The sequence below is a fragment of the Colobus angolensis genome, unplaced genomic scaffold (assembly GCF_000951035.1).
Source record: "Colobus angolensis palliatus isolate OR3802 unplaced genomic scaffold, Cang.pa_1.0 Scaffold123, whole genome shotgun sequence".
Classification (NCBI taxonomy): Eukaryota; Metazoa; Chordata; class Mammalia; order Primates; family Cercopithecidae; genus Colobus; species Colobus angolensis.
The window spans coordinates 923,099-945,167 of record NW_012113475.1 but is presented as its reverse complement, the minus strand read 5'-3'; the positions used below and the strand labels follow the sequence as shown (position 1 = coordinate 945,167).

Here is a 22,069-nt window from a genome sequence, read left to right as displayed (position 1 = left end):
AAGGGAATAGGGAAAGAGCTCCATCACTGTGGAAAACAGTGTGGCGATTCTTCAAAGACCTAAAAAGAGAACTACCATTCAACCCAGCACTTCCATTATCGTGTCTATTCCAAAGAATTATAAATCATTCTGTTGTAAAGACACATGCATGTGGATGTTCTTTGCAGCACTATTCACAAGAGCAAAGACATGGAATCAACCTAAATGCCCAGCAATGATAGACTGGATAAAGAACATGTGATACATATACACCATGGAATACTATGCAGCCATAAAAAAAGAATGAGATCATGTCTTTTGCAGAAACATGAATGGAGCTGGAGGCCATTATCCTTAGCAAACTAATGCAGGAACAGAAAATCAAATACTGCATGTTCTCACTTTTCAGTGGGAGCTAAATGATGAGAACACATGAACATATACAGGAGAACAACAGACACTAGGGCCTATCAGAGGGTGGAGAGTGGGAGGAGGGAGAGGATCAGAAAAAACTAACTAATGAGTACTAGGCTTAATATCTGGGTGATGAAATAATCTGTGCAGCAAACCCCTGTGACATGCGTTTACCCATATAACAGACCTACACATTTACCCCTGAACTTAAAAAAAAAGTTTAAAAAAAGAGAAAGAAGGAAAAAGAAAGGGAAAGGGAAGGGGAAAGGAAAGAGGAAAAGAAAACCATGCAGCACACACACTCCACACACACACACACACACACACACGCACACTGATGCAACACACCCTTCTGTAGAAGGGACTCATTCAGTCTGGGAGCCACCTGTTTGCATCTTATTTTTAGTGCAAGTTATTAAATCTTACCATAATGGACTCTGGTTGATGATAAAGACATATAATCCCCACTCTAAACCAACAAGTAGTTATACTTTTTAAATGTCCGATTTGTCTGACCTACTGGAGCCCATAGATTTCTGACATTCAGTGAGGGAGAGAAGGAGGGTTGGTTCAGAGCTTGGGTGAGTCTCTTCTGGACTCGGGGAGATGCTGTGACAATTCCATTAGCAGACAGATTGGAGAGTAGTATTGATTTGTTATCTATGCATAAATACAGAGATTTCGAGTGTCAGGTGTTAGCCAAGCAATTTGGGCTTTTCTTCTTGATCTTCAACTGATGGACAATTAAACCTCTATTACCAAAGCAAATGAAATAAAACACACTTTCAAAGTTAAACTAACAGCTGTGTGTTAGAAATGGAAGTGAACGCAATGGACTTCTGAGAGTTTTGTGAAGTCATCTTCATCTAAATCTTTTAACTTTCAGTTGCTGAACTTTGAGCTGCTCATGTTTTATAGTCTTCTTTGGCGAACAAGCTTCCTTGACACCAGCCTTACAACACAGGAGATATTCTGTGTCCCTGGCTTTATGAGACCTTCCAACTTTTCATAGCAGGTGTTCAGTGTTCTTGGTTTTAGTTATCTAAACCTGGATTACAGATACATAAAGTTTAATAAGTAAGATAACACCATTTTCTCACTTCCAAAAGCGCTCTTTTACATTGTGTTTTTATTAACATTTCATGCCATGGATCAAATTTTCCTGTAAGTTTGACATTTGGCAGAGCTTCTATAATGGCCATTTTGGAGGGTAACAGGATCAATTAACAACTTTTTACACACAAGACCCTGCACTGTGTCCTGTAGAGTCAACAGAAAAGAATCAAAATGCTTCTTTCTTTTCCTTCTGGGGCTTGCAGTGTTTTTGGAAAAATGAGGCATTTATGTAAATAACAATGGTGCAAAAACAGTGCATGAAAAGAACAATGCAGAGGACACAGATGACCAACCAACCAACCTGGAGGAGTTGTTTTTTTTTTTTAAGAAAAGAGAGACTTCATAACTTGAAGGCTTTAGAGGGCTTCAGAAAAAAATGGGATTTAAGTGGGGCCTTGAAGAATGGGTAGGTTTTTTGAGGATGAGGAGGGCAGACAGTGGGAGGAAAAGTATAAAAAATGCAAATGCAAAAGAGAGTGAAAGACTGACTGAGGCAGGGCAAATGACTTTGCAACAGAATACTGGGGTAAGGAAGAAACAGAAGAGAAACCTAGAGAAATGGTTTGAGCAGAAAGCAGTTAAGACCACGGATGGGAAAATATTCAACCTATTCATATAAAGAATGAAGTTAGAAGGAAGAGCTTGTGTAGAGGAGAAAATACATTCTATTATTGTTAGGTCTTATGTGATAGTAGGTCTGCTGGATTACATTGAGCTAAAAGATAAAATTATGTATTTTCAAAATCTGGGCCCAACCGGATTTGATTTTGCCTTATTTTGACACTTTGTAGCCTGAGTGAAGATCATACAGTTTGATGTATTATTCATCAAGTGCAAAGAACTGGAATCCGTGAATTTTGGAGTGGAATGATCTTCAGAAATCATTTAATTCATTTTGCCAGTGAGTCAATTTGGGGTTCAGAAAGATTAAGTGATTAGCCTGAGGTAACATGGCTTATTAATAATAAATATTAAAACAGAGTCATCCACTAATTTCTGATCCATTGCTTTATCCACATGACCTAGTGTATAGTTACCTTTCTAAAAAATGCTTATAGGTCAGGTCCATGGGCTTACACCTATAATCCCAGCACTTTCAGAGGCTGAGGCAGGAGGATCACTTGAGTCCAGGAGTTGAAGACTACCCTGGGCAACATGGAGAGACCCTGTCTCTACAAAAAACTTAAAAATTAGTTGAGCATGGTGGCATTCACCTGTAGTCCCAGCTACTTGGGAGGCCAAGGTGGGAAGATAGCTTGAGCCTGGGAGGTAGAGGCTGCAGTGAGCCATGACTGCATCCCTGAACTCCAGCCTAAGTGATAGAGCAGACTCTGTCTCAAAAAAAGAAAAAAAGTTTATACATAAACACACATATATAATTTTACATAATCCTATGCCCTAAATCATTTCAGATTTTTTAAATTCAGCATTTCTCCACCTTTGGGTACTTTCATCTCCCCTCTCTGTCCCCAGCTTATCACTCCCCCTCTATTTAATAAAACCTAATATGTCTCATTCCAATGTTTTTAGAATTTATGTTACCATACACAAACATATCTCTGTGTGTGCCTGTTTGTGTGCACACATATGCAGTGTTTTAGGTCATTGTTTTACAAAAATGAAAATGTATATGCTGTTTTCTGGACCTTGTTTTTCTCATTCAGTCATACCTTGAGGAAATCTCTTCCATGTGAAAAGTTATAGCTGAATTATTTACTTTACTGGTTGCCTAATACTCCGTAGTAGAAATATGTCATGACTTATCCTATCATTCCCCCATTTATAAAGACCAGTCTGCTTTTCTTCTATAAATAGTATGTCAGGAAACATCCCCATATTCATATATATTGGCGTTTTTATTTCTGTTGATAGAGTTGGTATCATTGAGTCAAGGAAATGTGTATTTTTAGTTTTAAAAGTTAAACTGCCTCCATAAGAAAGCTGTAACAATACATATTTATTTGCACCTACAATTAATAAAAACACTTCCTTTTGCTAGGTCTCCCTAGGGCTTACTATTAAAAGTCTATTGTTTTTCAAGTTTTTGCAGATGCAACTTGTGTGAAGTAAAATTGCATTGTTACTTTATTTGCATTATTTGACTACAAATGAATTTGGTTGTCTTTTCATAAGCTTGATGGTTATTTAAATTTCGTATCTTGTAAACTATGTTCTTATATTTGTTATCTATTTTTTCAATGGATTATTTGGTAATGTTCAAGAGCTCTTGCTATATTATAGGTATTTTTGCCTGCCTTCGAGGGTTATACACTTTTTATTTCCCCCAAACATCTTGTATTTTTTATGGCATCTTTTGTCATGCCATAAAATTCAGGTTTTGAATATTATTTAGTCACCTATGTTTATGTTTGCTCTTACAGTGTGTCTACCTTCTCAGAAAAAGCCTTGCTCACCTGTCTCTAGATTACATTTATAATTCCTAGGTTTTCTTATATGAGTTTATTTATTTATTTTATATTTTAACCTTTAATCCACTGCATCCACCTAGGATTTATTTTTGGAATTGGTATAATATAAAGATCTACTTTTCTTTTCTTCCAGATGAATAAACAGTTTGCCAGCTCCTTCTATGAAATAGCTCAGCCTTTCACCACCAAATTGTAATGCCTCTTTTGTCATAGATTAAATCCCCATTTGTATTTGAATCTGTCCCTAGATTTCTTATTTCACATATCTGTTTATGCCTATTTCAATACTTACTTATTGATTTAATTAGAGTGGCTTTATAGGATTTTCTGATATCTGCTAAATCAGATTACACCAGTAACTTTTGAGGTAGTTAGCAAACTTAGGTAGATACAAGAAAAACCAATTTGCTAGACATTAGTGGGATGCAAGCAGAAACTAATATATCAGAATAATATTTTTGTAATTATAAATTTTTTCAAAATCTTTTTCTCAAGTCTATTTTTATTTAGTTTTTTTCTTCTCCCTCCCCACAAGGCCTATTTTTATATCAACAGATATAGGAAGAAAAGTTTTTAATGTGCTCTTATAAAAATGACAGTTTGGTTTATTTTTCAATCCTTAAGCGATGTACTGTATTAATGATGCTCTTTCCTTGATTCACAGACTGGTTCTTCAGAGGAATTATCCCTGACTGTGTCATCACTCTGAGCTTTGACTGCACTCCCCCTCCCCTACCAGTGGGAACACTACCCAAGAGAGAGCTCTGGAGTGCTCCTGAAGAGAAATTCCATGGGGACTGTACCTGACCCTCTCAGACCAGCTAAAACTTCCCTGATTGCAGCTTCCGGAAAAGAAGAGGATCTAGGAGAGCCACAGGCTGCCTCACCTCAGCATCAACCAGCTCTCCTGTGTAAGAATGCCAATGGCTTTTCAAGTGCCCCTGCAGAACCAGACCTCAGCCCCAGGACAGCCGCCGAAGCCCTGATGCAGGTTTGTGAGCATGAGACCACCCAGCCAGTTATGTCTTCTCCTGGTGTCTTCAATGAAGTGGAGAAAGCACCTGTCACATTCAACTCTCCCGGCAATTCCCAGCTGCCAGGGAGCAGCCAGCCCGCAGCGCCAGCCCCGAGTTCTGCAGCAGGGAGGGATCTTATACACACACCACTGACAATGCCTGCCAATCAGTATACCCACCAGTCCATCCCAGGTGATCAACCCAATGCCGTCACCTCATCCGCACCTGAAGATTCCCTGATGAGATCACAGAGAGCCTCAAATACAGAGCAACCTGAGAAACCAAGTTGTCCTGTGGGAGACATCCTCAGTAGCAGCAAAGATCAAGTGTCCTGTGAGTTTCCTTCCCCAGAAACAATCCAGGGAACAGTGCAGACTCCAGTGACAGCAACCAGGGTGGTCAGTCACTCATCCTCTCCTATAGGTGGACCTGAAGGGGAAAGGCAGGGAGCCATCTGTGACTCTGAAATGAGGTCCTGTAAACCTCTAACTAGAGAATCTGGATGTTCAGAGAACAAGCAGCCCTCTGTCACTGCCTCAGGCCCCCAAGGCACAACTTCTGTGACACCTCAACCAGCCCCCCTCACTAGCGAACCTTCGGCATGTCCCCCAGGTCCAGAGAAGGTGCTGCTGTCAGCACAGCATCCGATGTCAAGGTTCAAAGAAGCCAGTACAATGACCAGCCAAGCTGAAGGTGAAATCAAGGAAGTTCCCAGCAGGGCTTGGCAAGATGCGGAGGTGCAGGCAGTGGCGAGTGTGGAGAGCAGATCCGTCTCCACCAGCCCCAGTATCCTCACTGCATTTCTGAAGGAAAGCCCTACTCCTGAGCATTTTGAACAAGAGCAGCTGCGTGTCATTTGCCACAGCAGTGGGAGCCACACGCTGGAGCTCTCTGACGGCACGCTAGTCCCCCAGGAGTCCAGCCAGTGCCCTGGCATCATGCCACAGGTGCACATTCAGGCAGCTGCAGCTGTGCCCACCGCTTTCCAAAGGGAAAATAAACTAGTGAGCCTACCAGGTGGGGTCCTTAAAACCTCGTCAATCAATTTGGCCTCCAGTAATGCCCAGCATATGTGTAAAGAAGATGGGAGGTTAGCAGGAATGACGCCAACAGGGGAAGAATCAACTGCTAAAAAGCTCGCAGGTACTAATTCTAGCTCCCTGAAAGCTACCGCCATTGACCAGATTTCTATCAGTGCATGCAGTCAAGCTGAAACAAGTTATGGATTGGGGAAATCTGAAACCAGGCCATCTGAGTTTGCAGAGAAAACCACAAACGGCCACAAAACAGACCCAGGTTGCAAACTATCTGACTCTTGTGGCTCTATCAGCAAAGCTGACCATTCTGGGAGCTTGGATCCCACTAATAAAGGAGATGCAAGGGAAAAGAAGCCTGCATCTCCTCAGGTAGTAAAAGAAAAAGAGTCTGCTGGCACTGATACCTCGGATACCAAAACCCTACTGCTCAATCCTAAATCTCAAGAAAGTGGAGGCACAGAATCAACTGCTAATCCTACACCCTCCCCAATTAGGAAGAACCAGGAGAGCACCTTAGAAGAAAGCAGACAGACCAAGACAGCCACCAGCCTGAGCCTGCCATCTGATTCCATGGGTGACTCCAGCCCAGGTTCCGGCAAGAAGACCCCATCTCGCTCCGTCAAAGCCAGCCCACGCAGGCCCAGCCGCGTCAGCGAGTTCCTCAAGGAGCAAAAGTTAAATGTGACAGCAGCTGCTGCTCAGGTAGGACTCACTCCGGGAGATAAGAAAAAGCAGCTCGGTGCAGACTCCAAGCTCCAGCTGAAACAGTCCAAGCGTGTCAGGGACGTCGTGTGGGATGAGCAGGGAATGACCTGGGAAGTGTATGGTGCATCCTTGGATGCAGAGTCCCTGGGAATTGCGATCCAGAACCATTTACAAAGACAAATCAGAGAACATGAGAAATTAGTCAAAACTCAAAATAGCCAGACCCGGAGATCCATTTCCTCAGATTCTTCTTCAAATAAGAAGCTCAAAGGAAGGCAGCACAGTGTTTTCCAGTCCATGCTGCAGAACTTCCGACGCCCCAACTGCTGCGTCCGCCCTGCCCCTTCTTCTGTGTTAGATTGAAAGGGAGTATTTATGGGAATTTGTGTATAAATTTACGGTATTCACATGTGTCCCTCTATGTCAAAGCTTGCTTAGTCTTTTGCTGCAAGACTAGGAAGAAAAAGCAAGTATTCGCTATAGGAAATTGCTATTAAAAATTGTTAGATCCTTTGACCTGGAGCTCTATAAACAAAAATGTCATTTCAATTTGAAAGACAAATTGCAAAGACCTTTATGAAGGTTTGCAACCTTAATAAATTGAAAATAATACTCACTGGGTTTTTAAAAATATGATGTTGTCCATAGAAATAGCATTATTATTATATCATTATACATGTATTATTTTGTATTACTGCCTCAATTTAACACACAGTAGTATTCCCATTAAAATCCCTGCTTCATATTGAAAGTAGCAAAAACACTATTGGTAAAAACATTGTTATAATTTCTAGTCCTATTGCAGTAAGAGTGCTGTAACCACACAAATTTTAAATAGGTGATAAGAACCAGAATGAAAAAAAATGAGAACAAATTTGACTCATTCCTAGGCCAGACAACATTAAATAAAAGCAGTTAAATGTGTAAAATATGAAATCTGAATTGATGTTTGTAAACATCTGCAGACAACTCTTTTTATAAACCTTCTTATAGCTGTTAATAAATATGAGAAAGTTATATTAGGAACATTAGCTAAGCTTTTGACTATGAAAACTGCTTACATTAAACATGGATTTATATAGACACATTTTCCTGCACTGAAGGCAAGGCGCCTCTCTGTGATTCTGACCAAATATATTCATATTTTCTTACCCTAGAGGAAGTACATGGGACTGAATTCTTGAAAAGCATCATCAAATTAGGGATAATACTAAATTGATATTGTGCAGGTGTTCTCCATTCTACTGAGAATGCTAAGGTTCTGGTAAGGAACTATAAATAGCAGATTACCAAACACTGCTTTTTCTGTGATGATAAAAGCCTCATAAGTAACAACAACAATGTTTAATTTAGACTCCTGTAAACAGGATGCAATTTGTGATTTTTTTTAATTGGTTCAGTAACTTCCAGTAACAAATGTGATCAACACCAAATTAGAATGTGAGCTTCTTTACAATTTTTGTACATAGACTACTATCATCTAATTGCTTAAGTGTATACTCTGGAGTAAAAAGGTAACTTCTGCAAACTTACTGATTTTAAGAGAAATACCCATAATATCCTTCAAACCCAATGAAAGAAGAGGCCTGTACGAAAACATGGCTTGTGATTTGGGTGGATTATACTTCCTGGGACCCCGGCCCTACCATGTCTCCAAAAGAGATGCGTGTCCCAAGACACATGAGTGTCCTCCAAGGCACTGGCCTGGATGAGCAGCATTGGCTTGAGAACTGGGGTAGTGTGGAAAGGAAAAATGAAAAACGGCCCTGGGAAGGCTTCCCTTCCTGCAGACGTCGTTGGGGGAGTGCTGGTCTCCATGTTGCATTTAGAAAACCAGACTTAGATGCTGGAGGGGCACCATTGCCCTCTTTGAACTCATTCCCCGTAATGAACTAGAAAAGAGTATCTAACCATAGGTGTTCTCTCTAGAGACTCATGTGTCCTGTGGGTACAGTCAATTCACAGTATCTGTTCTGGCTTTTTTCACTTTAATTCTGTTTTGCACATTCTGAACATATGCAGGAAAAAAATCATTCCTGAACTTTAACAGCACAACCTACACTCGGCACAACCTAAAAAGCCTTTGATTTATTCTGAAGCAGTTTAACTGTAGACACAGCTTGCATACATGGACCAGTATTCCTCAGAGCCTGAGAGTTGTTACAGTTGTTATATTTGGAAATTAGAAGGAATTTTTTAATAAGGCACATTTTTCAGTTTCTTACTCATTGGTGTCTATTAACAATACTATGTAACGCAAAATTTCCATCAAATTACCAAGCAAATCACTATTAATGATTAGAGATTCAGCCTAAAACTCTCTCTTTGGGCCTTAAATACCCATTTGTAGTTGTGTTCGTGTCACTTCTGTCTCAGATGCCTCTGCCAGGACATAATCTCTCTGCTAGTTCTCGCTAGCTGGCTTCTCCCTCCCACATGGGCATACATGCTGTGTATACACAGAGTACAGCCTGTGTACACAGTAGCAGCTGTCAACAGTGCCTACTCCAGATGGGTGGCCCCAGGTAATCCTCTGCTGTGAAGTGGCTAGAACAGGCTGTCCCTGCATTAAAATAAGCGAGAATAAGGAATTTCGCATCTGGTAATAATATTTATTTTCATGACTTTAGAGTAACCACATGATTTGTAAACAGTTAAATGAAGCAGAGGCCTGAGAGAGTTGTAGGCATTTGTCTCATATTAAATAAATTAAAATTGCTAGCTTTGCTATTGTGGTTATGCCTCTCAAAACTTTACGCAAATTTGTTTAATGTATTAAGTTTTACTGGTTTTCTTCGGTGCTAGAACCAAATTATTCACTTGTACAACACTCAAGAGATTGTCACAAAATATTACAAAAATATTGTTTGTTTTGTTGCTCATTAAGTCCTATAGAACTAACAGCTTTTAAGGACAATAACAGAAATATATCTTCAGATGGATAAATAAGATAGGGACCTACTCAAGACAGCAGCATTTTTATATTGTGATACCTCCCCTAAGTTACTCTTACAATAAAACCTTATTTGAGAATTTTCCTTCACTTCAATCTAGGACATAGCATTAGGCATTTAGCATACATTATTTGTAAAACCTAAGGTTCATTCAACAGATGAAGTTGCAAAACAGTTTTCGTGGCAGACTCTTTGAACTTGCTCAGTTTTTTCCTTACTTTACCTGCATGACACACATTGGGTTGAAAGTTGTCTGGTTTTACCCTTCATTTCTCTTAGATATGATTTGGTTCTTTTTCATGCATTTTGTTTTGAAATATATGGAGGAAATATTTTATTGAATCAAGAAATAGAAAATATTCCTTAAACCAGTAGAAAAAGATGAGTTAGAACTCCATGTCTGGAAGACAATTCAACATTTAAAATATTAAGATGCTCTGCCACTTAACAAGTGATACTAAAATTTTTAATTTAAAGATTGATTGTTCTATTTTTATGACCATGAGAAAAATGTGACAGCTTTAGCTGTCATTTGTTTATCTTGAATGCTTTTCTAATTATGTATTTCTGGATTATTGACTTTGAATGCCACAGACCAACAACTTTACATAGAGTAAAATATTGATTAACCTTTGTGCTTTGGGTCACTGGCAAAAGTTGAACGGATTGATAAGCCAAGGTTAACCAGAAAACTTTTTGTTCACGTCTGAAATGAAATATTTATAAAATGTGTTAGTGTGTTTCCTGCCTTGATAAGTTCATCTATATTGAATGTAATTTGATCTTTGATGATTTTTTTAATCTTGAGAATTCTCTGATACTGTTTTGAATACCAGTGTTCACCGTGTTATACAATTAAACATAAAAATTGAAGCAAATTGAACTAAATATGCATGTGTAACACATACCTTAGAGGCTGGATTTCAGAACCAAATTCATAATAGGAGCTTACTGTCTTAAAGTAGAAAGCAGAAGAGGAAAATAGCATTTGTTTGTATTATAGCGTATTGAGGTTTCACTGTTCCTAGCTTATACTAACGTTTTTCCTCTCATTTCTGGGAATGCCTGTCATTCTGGGAATCCCTCTATATAGCATACCAAGAACAGAGTAAGATGTTACTTTAAAATGTGTTTACAGAGGATATATGCAAGTGTGCTGTTAATATAAATTGTTTGGCCTTTTCTGCATCCACTTTGTTACTGTTTTGCTGCCAAAATGTGAGAAATGTGTGTCTTCTCTTCCTCCTGCATATTGTGCCAAATGTTTAAAATTTTGTCTACTCCTAGTAACACATAATTCACCACATCCCTTGTCTACTTTTATGAATCAGTATAAAGAAAAAGAATACATTAGGATAAGGTTTGCATATATATATATATGTGTTTTTATTGAAAACTGGGCACTTGTAGCCTTGTGTAGACCTCTCCCTGCCTGATTTACTAATTATCTGTAACGCTGCCATGGAGATGATGCTGTTTACTCTCTCCTGCTTTGTTCTAAGTGGTGTTTGAGAAATGAGGCCTGTGAATTTCCCTTTGTGATAGAACAGTGAACTCAGCAGTATCTTGGATAAGTGAGCCAACTACCTTATTCCCACATTGTTTTTGTCTATATGGTGAAATCAGAAGTCAAACATCCTCTTCAGTGTTTGTTATTTTACATATGTATCTGAGCATTTTGTTTTCTGTTAGCAATGCTTCTTGATGTTGTGCGTGGCCCTTTTTGGTTGATTCTCTCCAAATTCGGGTCAGCTGCTGCCACCTGACAAATAACAGGGGATATGCTGAATCTCCTGTCCATCTTTGTAACAATATCCTTCTTAATGAAATTCTTCAACTGGCTGAGCAATTGCAAATGTCATCTGTCCAGATACATGGGCTTAAGGATGTCTATAAAATTTTAGACATTTTTGCAAATGGGAAAAAATAGTCTTGTAAATACTGAAACAGATTTCCATGAACTTTATCCTACTCTTGGAAAGAAAACAATTCTCCTTGGCTGCAGAAATCAAATAAGCTGGGTTTGCAATGTCCAAGGACATAAATGAAGATGGATTGAAGTGGAAAAATTCTGTCTCCCAAGTGATCAGTGACATCTGCCAGAGGTCATTACAGCTACTTTTAACTGTGAACAGTCACCAGCTAAACTACTCACTTGCCACAACCAAATAACCTCTCTCAAAGTAAATCCAGTACATCTGTATATATGTGTAGAAAGCAGCAACAAACAATCCTGAAACATTACTTTTGGCTGTTAGGCAAGTAAAAGCGATGATAATTATAAACAACATTCAAATAACCATGGACCTTGGTTGAAATGACTTGTGGTGGCCAGAATGGTGCAACAAGATGTTATTTACAAGTTTTTTTAAGACACAAATATCTCAGATACTAATAATGAGAATAAAGACTGTTGAATATGAAATTAAAGTCAAGCAATAATGTGCCAAAAAGAGGCAGTTATACCAGCAAATGCTTCTATTATGGGCACACCATTATATAATGATGGTTTGCTTTATGAAGACTGACTGTAACCCACAGGATAAAATAAGCAAAGGCATAGTTTCTGCTTTCTTCCTGGAAAAACTTGTTTAGAAACTTCATAAAGAGGTACAGCACTAATGATCATTAGTAAGGATACAGTTGGCATCTATGTTTTTATGCGAGCCCAGAGTGAAGAGGAGCCACTCAAAGTCTTGCTGGCTTAAAACTCAAGACAGCTGCAACCAGAAGTTTTGTTGAAATGGAGACTTTAAACTTATGGTAATTACTCTTTCTGGACACTAGCATGTAGAAAGCAATTCAATTAACTCTGCCCAGAGGATTACCAGCTTTAGCTGTGAAAAAATGGGCTCCCGGATATAAAATCACTAAAACATGAGTACTTGTATCCAAAGAGGCTTCAAATGATGCCTTACAGAAAATGATGCTCCAGATGGGCACTTCTAAATGCTAACTCTTCATCAAGTATCTTTCTGGATTCAAGCTCAAAATTAATTGGCTGCAAAATAGTAGGAATAAAAAATTTTACACTTTAGAAAAAGATACTGATGATCAACCTGCATGGTAATAATTATAATGAGATACCCCAGTGATTTAATGATGTTAGAAAGAATTAAATGGGAGAGAAATGCTAACAACTTTCTTTATCTCTTAACTATGGGGATGTCATTCATTTATTTCTGGGGCGAAAATTATAGCTTGCTTTTTGACATCGCTGCTAGTATTGTTCTTTGTTGCTTTAAAAATTGTCTTTCTTTAGAAAAACTCTTGAACAGTTAAACAATTTTTTTTTCTGATTCATATCATTACTTTCAGTAACATGTAAAGGCTGTGTGTAGAGCAAACTAAAATGAGTAGAAAGGGCTTACTCATGTTAATGGCATCCTTAATGATTTTAGTTTAGATTCCTTAACATTTATTTTAGATCACATCTTTAAGTAAGTTATTTTTCCTAATGTTTTCCATCGTGTCTTAAAATGATGCTGATATATCCGGAGATTGCAGTATTATAGTCATACTCCCCAATCCCTAGAGGAGAGGAGAGACTAATTCTTGTTTTAAGGGCCCCTGGAGATTCCTTTTATTAAGGTTGAAAAAAGGTCAACACAGCCTGAAAACAAGAAAAATATATACTAGCAATTACTAAATTTCCAAATGTGTGTATCTCTGCTTTACTAATGTGTGAACAATATGTCATGCATAATACTGTGGCTGGTCGTGCTATGTCAATACATTCTGTGAGTTGTACAGTCTGAGTGATCAGTTTTCTATTTTTATGTGTAGAAAAAAATCACTTGTCATATCCCATTTAAAGGCCAATTTCTGTATTCAGACAGGCACATGTAAATACTTGATTAAGGCCACCAAAGTTTTGCCCTTTTTTTCGTTACCGGATTTTTTCTTTTTTTTTTTGAGGTTCGGAAGGGGTTTTTTGTTTTTTTTTTTTTTTTTTTTAATTGTCTCCTTGAGTAGGTAACATAATTATCACAAAGGCTGAATATAGTAATCAGTACATTGGCATATTATTAAATATGCCAGGGCTAATTAACCATGCCATTAGTCACAGGTAAGGTCAGTTCTTTGACCACTGGGATAATTTACATTCCTCACACATCCTCTCTGTGTTAAGTGTGTGACTAGGATGTACATACTATGGGTGTGATTGTGTACATACCTTGTATGAATTATCTAAATCCTCAAAGCAGTTGCAGGAAAGAAGGAAGATGAAACAGTTGTTCAAAAGCCTCAAAAGGGCTAATCAATATATATTTTCATTTTCTACACATAAAAATGTAAATAGCTTATTCACATATATATGCACACATAATACATTTTATTTATACTAGTATATTCAAATAAATCACAAATTAAAACCACTAATTGAAAGCTACATATTTCCATGACTGCTCTGTTTTACAGATATTATTATTGGATCAGATGCCCCCCCCATTTAACGGTGTTACTCCCTGGTAGCAGATTTTGTGCTTAGAAAAGTCCAGCCTCTGAAGCACAGATTGGTAACTGAGTAGCTACAGAGAATTAATGCTGTTCTTTAAGCACCTAATTTTATATCTGGAAATGGCAAACAGTGATGAAAACCAATTATGTTTTGGAGACTCCTTTTGGACATGTATCAATGTGTTGATTTGCACAAACCAATAAAAACCCTACATTTTTTGGAAATGGATCCCTAGATTTCAAGCACGTATAATCACTCGAAGTGAATATGATCGCAGGCATTCTTCTCTTGAGCTCAGCAAAACTATGCACTATGCTTACCAACACTGAAGAGAAGTCAAAGATTTAAATGGAGAAAAATGGCAGATGATGTTGGTGAGATAATAGGATATGAGCAATGAACCCATGGGTGGGGTTCCAGGGCACTTAAATTGCCTCATGTCTTGAGTTCCTTAAGATGGACTCAAATAAAAAATTAGTATTATCAGTAACAGGTGATACTGTGTGGACTGGGCAACAATGTTAGAATCATTAGCTGGCAAGTGTCAACTCTGGACAAGATTTGTCAGCTTATCACAATTCCAACCAGTTAATTGATATTGTTGGAATTTATCTCATTTCTTCTGAAAGGAAGTGCTCGATTAGGGATCAAAAATTCTGACCTGGTTCTTAAAACCTAACACAATTTGACCTTGAATCCTTGACACTAAAAATTACGTTGGCTGGGTATCAGATTGAAAATATGCATAGACGCTGGGCGCAGTGGCTCACGCCTGCAATCCCAGCACTTTGGGAGGCCAAGGTGGGCGGATCACCTGAGGTCAGGAGTTCAAGACCAGCCTGGTCAACATGGCAAAACCCCGTCTCTACTAAAAATACAAAAGTTAGCTGGGCATGGTGGTGTGTGCCTGTGATCCCAGCTACTTGGGAGGCTGAGGTGGGAAAATCACTTGAACCTGGGAGGCAGAGGTTGCAGTGAGCCAAGATCATGCCATTGTACTCCAGCCTGGATGACAGGGCAAGACTCCATCTCAAAAAAAAAAGAAAGAAAATATGAATGGAAATACCAGAATCACCCCGATAGAGAATTCCATTTGGCAAAGTACAAACAACCACTTCTCAGTAGAAAGTTAAGAATGACATTTAAAAACATATTCATGTTTTAGAGAATGAATGTGCCATCTTTGTATATTAAATAAAAATAAAAGATTAACCAGATATAAGAACACTACAATTACAACTCGAGTGGCAGTGTTTTTTAACTAATAGAAGTATAGATGTTTATAAGTGCAGCATACCTGAAATCTTGATGTTTGTCAATACTTATGGTTGCTTAAATGATAAATTTATGTGATTCTTTTTGGAAGATGTGTATTAATTTAAATAATACCAAGAAAAAATATAACTTTAAAAATTACAGTTTTCAATATGAGAATCATTTATGTGTGTAAATATTCAACTAAGAAAGATCAAAAGTGTGGTATAATATTAAATCACTGAAGAAAAAATATTCAAAATGGAAAGTCCATTTATGAATGTATTAATATTAAAATCTAAAGTTATGTTTTTTTATAATGTCCATATACAAAGGTCATAAAATCATTTCAGAAAGTTCTCATCCTCCAGATATTGACCAATAAAACTTACTTCCTAGAAAAAAGAAGAAATGTTATAATTTATACAAAGATGAAATAAGATTTTGGAATGGCATATACTTACACCTTCATTTTGGATTTGATTTTTGAATGGATGCTTAAAATTCTGAAATTCAACTAATGACTTAGTTTTATCCTCAAAAAATTTAGAATATGATTTTTTTGCATCTCACTTTTCATAATAAATGTAATATAGATACAATTTATTCTGGGTTTTGTTGATGTTATTGTTGTTTCCATTGCTATTGAAATCGTTCTTTTAACCATGGATGCGCAGAATCAGTTGATTTTCCACGTGACACACTTCTGCTAGGAATCTGCAGTGGAATTGGAATTATTTGCAATGAAAGAACATTTTTCTTTAATTAAAATAGAATTCCCATAGAATCAACAATGCCTCCTGGTCATCAAAAGCAAGGTTTTTCCTGTACTTGGCAGAGCAGAGTGTGTGTGTGTTTGTGTGTTGTGTGTGTGTTGTTTGGTGAGCATCATGAGAGCTGAGCATTGTGAAAATACAGGTAGGGGTGGGGTAACAGGGCTGGGTAGGGGTCCAGGGCACTTAGATTGCCTTATTGTCCAGGCTTAGATGCCTTTTACCCAGAGCCATCAGGTGTCCGCTGTGTAGTTCCAGCCTTTCTGCTTACTCCTGAGAAGATAAATTGGGATCCTGCAGTCTGGATTCCTAGAAGGAGATGGAAAGCCCAGCCATATGCCCCAGTTTGACTTGACCAGTAGTAAAACTAGCACTATAATTTGATCCCTTTTTACCTCCTTGAATGTCTTCAATTCATCAAGGGTCTGTAAAGAAGGAGAGGTACAAGATATATGAAACCCAAATCTCAAAACAATGATTTAGTGAATTTTCCATGAACTTTAAATAGTGATTGCTTCAAAATTTCCAAGAACCATATTCTCCCTCCAACTGCTGTGTGTGTGTATAAATGCACACTATTTTAACCTAAAATGGTGCCCTGTGGCTGCCATTCTCTAACTCTTGCATACTTAGACATTTACTCTTGGCCAAGTTAAACCTCATCATTTCCAATGATATAAATGCCATGCATGAAGAAGTTAGATCCTGCAAGTCTCAGGAGGGCTGAGATAGTTTGTCTTATGCATATAGCTGTATATGTCCCACCAGCGGGTGTTTATTTCATTAGGTGCCATTTCCAGCCAAATGTTCTCATTCCTCACATCTTCAATGTTGAGTAGCAAACAGAAGAACATCCTTCTTAGCATAATCTTGCTTCACTGGACTGATGGTGACCTCAAAATACGTCTTGTTTCTTGTGAAAGGTTTGCCTTTTGTAAACAATATAAGATCACTTTCAGTCAACCACCCTATCTGAGTTTATAGCACCCTGGGCTGCTATAGTAAAGGATCATAAACTGGGAGGCTTGTAAATAAATTTATTTCTTATAGTTTTGGAAGCTGGGAACTCCAAAATCAAAGCTAATTTGGTGTCTGGTGAGGGCATACTTGCTGGCTCACATGCGATGCCTGTTTGCTGTGTGCTCACACAGTAAGAGGGATGAACGGTCCCTCCCGGACCACTTTCAAAAGGACACTAATCTCACTCATGAGGGCACTGTGACCACCATCTAATCACCACCCAAAGCCCCCACTTTCTAACACCATGGGAGTTCAGATTTCAACAGGAGTTTTGGAGGGATATAGACATTTAGACCATAGCACACACATTCTTAATGAACTTCTGAATGCCAACATTATTAAATTTTCTTCAACACCATTCTACACAACCACTGAGCTAATTTACAGAGTTCTGAAATGTTTAGACCCTTGTAACTACCTTAACAATGTTCTGAAGCTGGTTTTTCTAAATATATCACAGAGGTCTAACATAGTTGAAATTCAGATTGTCTGGATGGAAGCTGAAAGTGCTTGCAGAGATTTCTGGTGGGAGTACTGGCATCTCAAGAATGGTATTTCCCTACACCTTTTATAGTCCTGCTTGACACCTCTCAATCAAGCTACAAAAGAGCCTTGACCTGCCATTAAAAGTAATAATAAGCAGAATAGCATTGCCAAAGATATTATAGGTGTTTAAAAGCAAGATAAAACTTCTTAAAGGGCTCAAAAGCATTTGCTTGTAATCTATGTTTTTTTAGCCCAAAGCCAAAACAAAAAATAATGCCTTTGTGTCAAATGGTTTCCTGGGCACTTCCACCTATGTCTCAACCTTTGGAGGTATAATGTATACATGCATGGTTTCTCAGTTTTTCAGTGGCACAGATACTTGAGACATATAAATTGGATGATCACCGAGATATTGTGGTAAATATCTGGGCTTAGAATCAAAGGACCCTGGGTTCAAACCTCAGCTTCAAATCAAACAAGCTAAATTCTTTGGCTGAGTAAACCAAAACACCTCCATCCAGACCCCATGTCCAAATTTCAACATGAAATTTGGAGAGGATAAATATCCAAATTATTTCAGTGCATTCATCTGGAAACTAAGGATAATAATGCTCACTTTGCAAATTGGTGGGAAGTAAATGGCACAGGCAAAATATTGTTCTTTTCTTCTCTTACTCCTCTGAGTTTTGCTTTCTTCCACTTGAACTTTACCATTCTACTGTTAAAAGCCTTGAATTTTGCCATTTTATTCTATTTAATAAACTTAATAAATCTAGATAATATTAAGAATTTTTTCCCCCCTCAGAGTCTCGCTCTGTCACCCAGGCTGGAGTGTGCAGTGGTGTGATCTCAGCTCGCTACAAGCTCCACCTCCTGGGTTCATACCATTCTCCTGCCTCAACCTCCTGAGTAGCCGGGAGTACAGATGCCCACCACCACGCCCGGCTAATTTTTTGTATTTTTGGTAGAGACAGGGTCTCACCATGTTAGGCAGGATGGTCTCAGTCTCATGACCTCGTAATCCACCTGCTTTGGCCTCACAAAGTGCTGGGATTATAGGCGTGAGCCACCACGCCCAGCCTAAGAATGGTTTTAATGTATGACTGTGAGACATAAAATGTGACTTTAAAATTATTTTCTCTTTTGTTTAAAACATGAGGGCAATACATTGAAACATGTAAAATTGTCAGACCTTTAAGAATTAGGAAAACATTTTAATTAAATTTAACTAGGTCACATTAAATATGATTTCTAAAATATAAAGTTAAATATTAATAAAATATTACCAATTCAAAAAGGGAGGAAAGGGGAACAAAATTGGTAAATTTACCTACATTAACATTTAAAACTTTGATAAAAATTCTTCATAGACAAATTGAAAGAGAAGTCATGTACTGGAATCTATAGAAAGAGCAACTACAAATTAGTTTAAAAAGATGAACAATAAAATAGATTACTCAAACTATATAAGCAAGCATCATAAACATATGAAAATATGCTAAACTTCACTAACAAATCTCTAATCCCCACAGTTTAATGTTGCTGGGGGAAACTGTCCAGATTCATGGGAGTTGAATTAAGAGCTTTATGTGCAAGAGTTAGAAGAGAGTCCTTCGCCTGTATTAAGAGATCTTCCAGTTGGAGATACCTGGTGATGTGGGAGTATGTGTATTAGTCTGTTTTCATATGCTATAAAGAACTACCCAAGACTGAGTAATTTGTAAAGGAAAAAGACTTAATTGATTCACAATTCAGCATGGCTGGGGAGGGCTCAGGAAACTTACAATCATGGCAGAAGCCTAAGGGGAAGCAAAATACCTTCTTCACAAGGTGGTAGGAAGGAGAAGTGCCCAGCAAGGGGGAAGAGCCCCTCATAAAACCATCAGATCGTGTGACAACTCACTCATTACCACAAGAACAACATGGGGGAAACCGCCCCCATGATTCGATTACCTCCACCTGCTCTCTCCCTGGACACGGGGTTATGGAGATTACAATTCAAGATGAGATTTGGGTGGGGACGCAAAGCTTGACCATATCAGTGTCTGAGTGAGGCTGTATGGGGAAGGTTCTCCAAAAAGAACCTGGAAGCCCATGAGAAGAGTTCAATGTAAACACCTGCCACAGGCAGAGTACAGCACTCAGGAAAGTGGGACCTTTCCAGACCCTCCTTCTTCCTCTCCCTCCCTGGTCTCCAACCAGATTATTTGGCAGAAATGGAATCTCTAGGGATGGAAAGAGAAAAGAATCAAAATCACAACCCTCTCCCCAGTGTAGGTCTATAGGGCTGGTAAGGAGGGAACCCTAAATTATAAGCAAGTATTACAGTATTACTTACATGATTATTACATGAGAGTTGGCATTTTAAATTTGAATTGAGACTATATTTGCAATTTTGAATGATCTGTGGCTGAATCAAGAAGTGTATCCAAAACTGAAATAGATGTTGTCATTAATGATGACCTTACCACGATTATGAGATCTACTTAGCCCCTAAAGGCGTCTACATTTGTGACTCCTGCTAGTCTAGAGACCCCAAAGTTACCGTAGGTTTTAGAGGTCAGCAACATCAGATCCTCCACAAGGAGTGGAAAGAAAGAGTGCTACAATGTTTTTAAGGTCCACTGTGGTAGACAAAACCTGAAGATGCTCCCCAAGATTCCCAGCCTCTGGCGTACACACACTTTTTCCCAGTTATTCAGTCACTGCTGGATGTAATACAGGTTGTAACTGAGGAGATTATCTGGGTGGGCCTGACATAATCGCATGAGCCCTTTAAGAGACAGAGAATTCTCCCACTGGTTCCAGAAGAGAAAGTCAGCAAGAGGCTTCAGCTGGCCTAGGAGAAAGCAAATATCCTTGTAAACTGCCTACAGAGGCCACATTTGCAGGAATTGCAGACCACCTCTGGGAGCTGAGAGTGATCTTGGCTAATAGCTAGAAGGGAAACAGGAATGCAATTATACAATTGCAAGGAAATCAATTCTGCCAACAACCATCTTGGAAGAGGACACCCAAGCTCAGATGAAGACTGCAGCCCTGACAGTCACCTTGATTTCAGACAAAACCCTAACCAGAGAATCAAGCTAGCCTGTGCCTAGACTACGGAAATTGTGAGATAATGAATTTATAGTATGTTAAGTTGCTAAGTTTGCAGTAGTTAATTGTGTGGTCACAGAAAACTAATACAACACCATTCAACTCAATTAGGGATTCAAAATTGCCAAAGATCAATTTTGTAGTAAAGGACTTGCTTATATCTATGCTACCCAAACCAGGACACACAAACCCTTTTATCCTGATGCATCAATTTTACTGAAAAATGTGATGGTAGTTTTAATGGGTAAATGCTGAAGTCATTTTAATATTGTAGCAAACATAAATTTATTGTACTGGATATCTTTCATTTGTTCTTCTCTATCCATTCTTCACCCTTATTCATCTTGTCCTATGCACTTGGAGGCTGACTTGCATAGGCAGATTCAACAGGCTCCCTTGCCATCCTGCTATCTATTGCATTCAACCATTCAGAAGTGCTGACTAGAGACAGTGGCAGGGAGAAGAGTAAGGTTGGAGCATTTGTTTCCTGAATCACCCCCACCCCTAATAGGATGCCTCATGTTGGCCATGTCAAGCTCAACAAAGTCAGAACCCCTGCCAGGCAGACCTATACATTAGGCTGGGTCCTGGCAACTCCTCCTTCCCCTTGATTCGTCAGACCTAAGAGTGATGTGCCTGACTCCAGTGTGTTGCTAGACAGACTGTGCTATCACTTTGTGATTGCCCTAAAACCTACCTATACCTTTATAAATAATCTCTTTATAACACTCTCCTCAATTACCCAGTTTGAAAATGACAGCTGTCTCCTGCCAGAAGTTGACTGATACAGGCATCAAAGGACAAATTCGCAGTCTTCAAATGGTAAAACATGAGATTTTAGACAGATTTTTCTTTGACTGTCTTTTTTCATCAATTCCTCTTTACCCTCCAGTTTTATTAGTTTACTATTCTCACCCACCTTTAGGGATAATACTATATAAAATTTGAAAAGCATTTCTTTGTGTAAATAGTGTAGATCATATGTATATATGATTTTCGTTACTATATAATAAAGTGTCATTTTCAGTAAAAGAGAAGCTACTGATGTAAAGTAGGTACTAACTTGTCACAGATGTCTTCATGTATAAATATTTCATGAAATTGTATGCCTCATTTTCCCCATTCACAAAAATAGGACAGTTAGTATTATTTGTCTCTGGTCACAACTAAATTTATATATAAATTGTATCAGTCTGTTTTCCCACTGCTAATAAAGACATACCTGAGACTGAGTAATTTATAAAGGAAAGAGGATTAATGGACTCACACTTCCACATGGCCAGGGAGGCCTCACAATCATGGCGGGAGGCAAATGAGGAGCAAAG

General features: G+C 38.4%; 1 protein-coding gene across 1 annotated transcript; it reads left to right on the top strand.

The window, feature by feature from the left end:
• The first annotated feature begins 3,654 nt into the window (after positions 1 to 3,654).
• GPRIN3 (GPRIN family member 3) lies at positions 3,655 to 13,538 on the top strand. Its single transcript, XM_011932561.1, has one exon. It carries the CDS (start codon positions 4,729 to 4,731, stop codon positions 7,057 to 7,059), a length of 2,331 nt encoding a protein of 776 aa, XP_011787951.1. The 5' UTR covers positions 3,655 to 4,728; the 3' UTR covers positions 7,060 to 13,538.
• Positions 13,539 to 22,069: the final 8,531 nt, after the last annotated feature.